Source organism: Crocodylus siamensis, chromosome 1 (assembly GCF_052110815.1).
Source record: "Crocodylus siamensis isolate JL-2025a chromosome 1, ASM5211081v1, whole genome shotgun sequence".
Taxonomy (NCBI): domain Eukaryota; kingdom Metazoa; phylum Chordata; order Crocodylia; family Crocodylidae; genus Crocodylus; species Crocodylus siamensis.
Window position 1 is genome coordinate 246,570,858 of NC_143395.1, and position 7,859 is coordinate 246,578,716.

At 36.2% G+C, this 7,859-nt stretch overlaps 1 protein-coding gene across 1 annotated transcript in view; it reads left to right on the top strand.

Annotated features, from left to right (window-relative positions):
• The window catches only part of CXADR (CXADR cell adhesion molecule), a 56,093-nt gene extending 49,568 nt beyond the window's left edge, over positions 1–6,525 (top strand). Inside the window, exon 8 of the mRNA XM_090060152.1 lies at positions 5,955–6,525. Within this exon, the coding sequence (XP_089916278.1) occupies positions 5,955–5,996 (42 nt within the window). The 3' untranslated portion in view covers positions 5,997–6,525. The remainder of the gene's footprint in view (positions 1–5,954) is intronic.
• Positions 6,526–7,859: the final 1,334 nt, after the last annotated feature.

Sequence of the window (7,859 nt, forward strand, 5' to 3'; positions counted from 1 at the left end):
ATATATGAGAAAAGGCAAGAATTTTTTTAAGTGATATGGTTGTACTGTTGTCTTATTACTGTATGTTCTTCTCATGTCACATCTTGCACAGTTAAACAAAACATCAAGGCCTTACATCATCAGTAACAACTTTAAGATAAAGAAGACGCTAAAAAATTAATTAAATTAAATTTCTGATTGAAATTAGTTCATCAACAAATTTTAAAAGTTAGCTGTGAGTAAGAGTACATTTATTTTTAATTTCCCTTTTTTGTATACGTTTAAAAGTTACGTTGCTTGGTACCAAAATACTTTCGTTAGTGTTCAAATCTACCAGCTAATTTTTACTATGTAATTTAACCCCTTTTCCTAGGCTTAGTCCAATATACATGTTGGTAAAAGGCATGTATATTTTTCTAGTGGGACTAATTGTCAGAAAAGCCACTAGTTTGTTGGTTGGTTTTATTTTGTGTTTTCCAGATTCTGCAACTGGAAGACACTGTGTTCTTTATGCCTTTAAAATTCTTAATAGGAGTCTGAATGTGAAAACATCTCTGTCTCTGGTTCACCTAGTTATGCTGGAATTTTAATCAGCACTTTGGGCATAAACAGTAACCTGCTGACAGTAAAAATTGGGTCACTTCAGCGCACAGGAAAATTTTGATCAGGCAGCATCCTCCGTTCTGGCCAAACCACATTTATCTAAACTTCCTGGTCCCAATCATACACTTTATAGTTCATAAAAAAAGATTGTGGCAACTGCGGGATCCTCACTGATGCCAATGGGGCCCTGCATGAGAGAATTCTATGTGTGTTGAATGCTGTCTTTTAGGATTCTAAGATGGTGTGCATAATATCTGAGGAGATGTGATCTTAGTCCAGTGCATTAGAGTAGGACTTGAGATATAGGCTCATTTCCTGATCCTGCCACTGCTTGATTTCACACTTGATTTCCATCAGTTTCTCCATCTGTAAATATGTATATAAAACTTTTATGGATGAGTAGCACTCAAGAATCAGAAAAATAGGCTGGGAAGATTAAATCATCCCCATCTAAGCCATCTGAAAAATGTTCATCTAACTTACTCTGAAAGACTTCTAAAGATGGAGATACTACAGTATTTCAAAGCTTAGTAATACCTTCATAGTTATAAAGTTATTCTTAATATACCACCTAAATTTCCCTTGTGCAATACAAAACATTTACTTGTCCTATCCCCTGTGGCCACAGATACTAGTCTGTCTCCATCCTGAGTATAAATCACCTTTTGGATATTTGAAGAAGGTTTTAAAATTCCTCCTCAGTCTCCTCTTTCTCTGAATAAAATAATCCCATTTGTTCTAAGCTTTCCTTTTGTTTTCTAGATCTCTAATATTGTTCTCTATTGGGCTCTAAATTTTCTACAACTTTCTTGAGGGTTGATGCCTCTAGATGGACCTACTATGCTAGAAAATGCCTCGCCAGTGCTTCAAGTGTCTTTATTAAAGTTGATAATGTGCCTTTGAGGTACCATGAGATACTGATACCATGGAAAGATGATTTTTGTTAACTGTTCCACTAGCCATAGAAATATACCACATTAATTGTGAGTTTAAACTCACTTTTGTTCTAAAAATAGATTTACAACAACATGAAAACTAATGTAGTTTAGCAAAATTTATGACCAGAAGGGACTTCTGGATAATCTAGTCTGACCTCCTGTACCCAGTTAAATTGCACTCAGTTTCCCCTTTATCAAGTCTCATAACTTGTACTTGATTAAACCATATTTTCCAGGAAGTACTTCAGTCTTGATCTGAGGATATTAAGAGATGTATAATTCATAAGTTCCTTTTGTATAATTTATTCCATTAAATAATCTCCTTCACTGTTATTATCTAAAGATAGATAATGGTCTATCTTTTCATCATAATTTGTTTTGCTTCAGGTTCCAACCATTTGTTCTAAGCCTTTTTGCACCAGAATGCTCTTTAGTACAAAATATTTTGTCCCTGGGAAGATGCTTTTACAACGAGCCTGTTTTATCAATTTAAGACCACAGTAATATTTCCATAATCCCATAGTGTGCCCATTATTTTGCTCTGGACTAATACCAGGCTAAAAAGTCTATGCTTAGGTCATTCTGCTTGCCTTCCTTGAGTCAGGCCTGGGCATTAACCATACTTCCAGTACTAAGTAATTCCCATGGTACACTGAATCTTATTACATTGCCAATTCTTTTAGGACTGGAACAGAAATTACTGTAGTTCTCATATGATACAACTACATCTTTTTTTCTTTTTAAAGCATATCTTTTGTTTCATCAGTGAAATGGGCATTACACAGTTCTATTGTTTTTTTGTAATTTGTCTATTTAGTTAATTGCTAACCCCCCAACTTTTATTTACATTTTTATTGTTTATTTTTCTTTCTCAGTTGTCTTCACTTACAATTTTCGTAATCTTTTGGAAATCATTCCTTGTGCAACGACAAAATTATGTGCATATACAATTTTTTGTTCAGACTTGTCTGTTTGACCACTTCCAGTGTAACTAAGTCATGATCTGCCTTTGGTCAATTACCAGTGCTCAGTTCAGGGCTTTTGTATGTTTTAATGAGATCTAAAATAAAATTGCCTTTTGTTGGGTGCAATATTTCTTTTGCCTTGCCATCTGTAACATGGAAAACTAAGGATGTTTTATCACTGATTGTACAAAACCACCTACTATATGTCTCCAAAACTGAACTTTCATGATGCACTTGTTGATTATTGTTTATTTCATTATCATCTTGTTGTTTAAGGGATTTACCAGCAGGGGAAGGATGAGTTAAGGAAAATAAAGGTTGAAGGTCTTAGGAATGAGAGAACTTTGGATAGGAAAATCTTGAGAAATGGAAATTTACCCACTGAAAACCCAGATGTGAATAACAGTTCATTAATCCTCCAAATGTCAGCTAAGAATTTATTTTGCTTTTGAAGCAATTATAATCTGAAAGGGAATTCCTCTTGGGAATGCTGGGCCCAATTTAGTTTGTTAGGAATAGTTGTTAATAGGAGTTTGTACCTGCTGATACCGGAGCAAAACATAGCTTGCTACTTTTTTCTTGTCTAGTCCTGTCTACATCCCTATTTTGATGCCTAACTGCAAGTTCATTTGCATTTTTAATATCCACATAGCCAAAGTCTAATGTTTTACAATATCACAATAGGTTCGCTGTGTATTTCACATATTTTTACCAGAATAGGAATGTCTTGTTAATTGTACCTAGATTTGTTCATAAAAGGAATTGGGACTAGGGCATGCATGATGGAGGGCCCTTGATTCTGAGATTCATATCCCTTCTATGTTATTTGACAGAAACTGTTAACATCTTGGTGCATTGAATGGCAACCATCTTTGCAGGCTTTTCTAGGAGGGCTGAGCATCTGGGGCAGATTCAAGGGGCAGGAGTTTAATCTTTCATTGGGAAACATTATTTATTACTTATTTGGAATATGGTACTACAATAGAGAACAACCTGGGCTATGATTCTATTTTGTTAGGTACTGCTCAGGCAAAATAATAAAGAGCATGCCCAAGATTTTTCAGTCTAATTACAGCAGATGTAACACGGTGGTCTGTCCCCATAAGAGGAGGTAGCTAGGCTGGCTGAGGTGGTACAGCTGTGTGAAGTCTAATGAAGGAATGGCTTACTAGGATCAAAAATCCGAGTAGGCAGAACCAGAGGGAGGTGCAGAGGAGAAGCACCAGGGATGGGAGACTTCTTGGCTACAAGGAGAACAAGCCTGGGATTTGAAAGCTGAAGCCACAGCAGACCCCTCTGTCAAAGACAATAAGGATTTTCATTTACTTGCTTAATTTTGTTAAATGACTGTATATTACTATGTCATGCTGACACGCTCCAGGCAGCAAAGGCCAATGGGTTTAAAGACTGCATATTACCGAGGCTTGCTGAGAGATGCTCAGGGAAGGGGAAAAGCTGAAGTGAAAAGGTTGTGAGGCAGCAACCGGCTACAGCATGGATGTAACCAGAAGACCTAGTCTGGATTTCTTTTTATAGGTGCATTACATGGAGTGTAATGTAAATCAGTATTTTAACACAAAATATCCCTATACTCTGAAAAAGAAAGAGAGAGCATAAGACAAATATACCTGACTATTTTTGCGTGATGGATTGATCCCTTCTAAATTACTGGAAAAAATAATAAAGAGAGAAATCTAAATTTGCAAGGTAAATCCCAGGAGGATTCTTGGAAGAATGCACCTTCTTTAGAGTGTTTCTTATGACTACAAAACCACCATATCTGCATGCAAGCCACATGTACCATTTCCCCCAAAATTAGGCATCCAAAACTGAGGTGAGTTTTTGTTTTGTTTGATTTTAAGTGAGGAACCTGATTTCCATGCTGGAATAGAGACTTGGGGATGCTGGAAATGACTGCTGGGGCTGGCGCCATGCTGGGCTCTGGTTGCACACACAAGTGATAGTCTCTACTCTTCAGTCAGCTCATTCTCTCTTTGCAAGCTCTGCAGTCAAAATTTTAACCCTGACAGAGTCACCACTGAATTGGCAGCAGCTTTAGGCTGAAAAATAGACTTTTCCTATCCTGCATGCAGCTTGCATTCAGCAGTGGCTCCAGCAAAAAATCTTTTTTTTTTTCTTCATTCTGCCTTTCCCAGAACAAGATCCTTGTTTTCTGAGAAGGGGAGGGGGATGATGTACAAAACAGTATGTATACTGTATATCAAGGGAACAAAGCAAAGTAGTGTTTGAAAATATAATTTACATCTGTGGAATTGTCACTGATGCATGCAGCTGGAGGGTTTTACTCAACAAATGTGTCAAATACTGGGAAAGTGGGGAGTGATGTAATATAGTATTAGAGGTACAGTCTGTGTGTCTTCACTGACGATCTAGGAAAAGAGATGGCTAGTATGCTTGTTACTTTGAAAAATAACATGGAACTGAGGTAGCTTACCTTCATTGAGTACTGAAAAATATTAATAAAATGGCACCTAATACATTTGGAAATGGAATATATGAAAGTAAAATGCCACTTGAGTAATCTTAGTTATCTTTGCATATATGCTGTGTAGGTGGTATTAACTAGTAAAGGGTGTTTTTTGTAGAAGGGGGACTCCAGGAAATGAGTACTTCCAGAAGACAGAAGGGGTGAAAGCAGACAATATGATGATGTTACGCTATGTTGTGGCTCTACATATAGGTCTAAGCTATATGGCACGCCATGTCACAGAGCTAAGAGGTGATTGCTCCTTTTCAGATGAATTGAACTAGAGCATTGCATTAATTTTTGGAGACCACAGTATCCATAGACAACTAACCAAAATGATTCAGTGACTGATAGGACTGAATTATAAACAACAGTTCAAATAAACTAAAAAAACATCGTAAGTATGATTAATGTGACTAAATACCAAGATTGATGGGGAAGGACTTAGTAACTATAATAAGTATTTAGAAGGATATCACAAACAGAATTTTAAGGGCAAAACAATTGGTATTTAGAAATGATAGCATGAAATTAAGGTAAGGTAATTTTATTTCACAAAATTTTAATTCACAAAAATGTCTGCAGGACAGTGATGAATGCGGAAATGCCAGGAGACCTCTTGCTTGTGATTTAAAAATGGGTTTGATAACAATAGTAGAAGAGATGCTGTAGTGTAGATCATTTTGTGGCAGCTGTTAGATGAAGACGGCAAGTGTCTGATCCTATTTTCTGTCATGAAAGGCAGTTACAAAACTCCATTGACTTCCATAGTAGCACAAACAGGTTCTAGATTTCTATTGCGAATGGGTCTTGTTCTCCACTACTTTACAGTGATTGTATGTAAGGATAACGCCATTGATTTTCAGCTGTATTAAATTTAGCATTATTTGACTTAATTTAGTGTTTATCTTGGTTACAAATTTACTTAATTGTACCAGTGTAGCACCTTTTTATAAATTAATAATGTTCACTTTTTTACAGCATACCATCGCATACAAGATTCGTGACATAACAGTGGTATAAACATGAAGAAACAGGCACCATTTTCCCCATGAATTTCAAGTACGGATAAACTGAAGTCTGTTGTGAAATGAAGTATTGTTTTTGTTCTTTACCTATTTCACTTAGAGCCGAATCTGTATTTTTTTTTATTTTAAGTAGCAATCCTTTCTATTAATTTATAATACAAAATTTGAAATGTGACTTTTAAAACTCAGAACTATTTTAAACAATCTATGAAAAACATTTTGACAAAATAACAATCGAAGTTTACACAAATCAACTCAGGTAGCATAAATGTATTTTGGTGCTTAAGTTAAATTCACTTGCAGTTTTTTTAAGTTTAGAGTGAGCCTGAAGACTGGACTTTTTATAGGAAATGTGCCTTCTATTTAAGTACTGTGATGATGCTCTTAATTCTGTTATAAATATAAACCTTTTATAAACATGCTTCTTTGAAATAATTTTGCTACTTTGTATTCCAAGCCTGTAAATTTTCTCATACACTTTTAATAAAACATTGTATTATGACGGATACAGCACAAGTATGTTATAGCATAATCTGCTAATCTAGTTGTGCCATAAGCGGCATCAATTCATCGCATTATCTTTACTTTTGAAGTCTTAATTGTACAGGAAAAGGAGCAAGCGGTGTGAAAGTAATGATGAAATGATAAAGCTGGAAAAGATTTATTGGTCTAGTTTTCTCCTATTTTAGATAAGTTTTAGACAATGCTGACAGAGCAAAGGCACTCTGTCAGGTTCAACCAGCTATGAGAGGCTGACCTTGCAACAGGTGGATCTGGCGAACAGTACAGGATCTGACAGACTGTGGTTCGGAGGAAAAAGACATGGTGAAGGAGGCACTTCCAAGTGCCTCCCCATAGTTGCCAAACATTTTAGAGGTGCCCTGTCCCAATCACAACTACTGTAATTTGGAGCATCTTGAAGGACCAAGCTAATATGGAGTGACCAAGTATCAAGGGAGCGCAATTGAAATGTAAATCCATCTGTTTACCTACATACTCCTGAGGTACACTGTGTATTTATGTACATATGCATTCATATACTCTGCTAAGTTATAGACTTACTATATCGCTTTGAGGTAATGAATTAGATAGCCTGAAGTCCAACTGGCAAGAAACTAGTCAAAGTAAAAATCAGATAAGCGTGATAGTTTTCTGGTGGGGAAGCAGAAACTGTCTTTTTAGTAATATATGTCAAAGATTTCTTTAGATTAGGAATAAACCTTTTCTTTAAAACTCCTTTGGTCAGAATGCAAAGTAATCAAGGTTAGTAAGTACTTAATTTATATTTGCCATTAACTAATCATTGCTTAACTACTGAAAAACGTTGTAAGAGCTGTTGTCCCAAATTGCAGTGTCCTTTTAACACTGAAGTGTTGCAAAAGATAAAGCTTTACTTCAATACAAATGTGCATAACTTGACTGAGCACAGGGAGTTCTTGACAGAACTGAGAAAGCAATCATAGTCTGTGCTTAGTTCAGATTTCAAACTAAGAGAAAGCAAAGACTAACATTTAAAATAAGATGTGCGCATTTTGCAAAGGGAGAACATAAGATTCACCATTTACTGGGTCAGACCATAGATCCATCTTGCCCAATATCCTATGTCACAGGGGTGGAGTAGGTGCTGAAAAGGAGAGTAAAAGGTGTGACCAGAGCTTTTTCCCACTGTTCCTCTCACTTGCAGCCTCCAGCCTTTAATGTCCCTGAAGTTCTCATTCAGAGGCTGTATCCTTAACTTCCATGCTACTGATACCCCTTTTCTCCAAGAATTTGTCCAATCTTTTTCTTTTTTTGTTTTTTTTCCTGAATCTGGCTAAACTGTCAGCTTCTACAACATCTGATGGCAGTGAGTTCCACA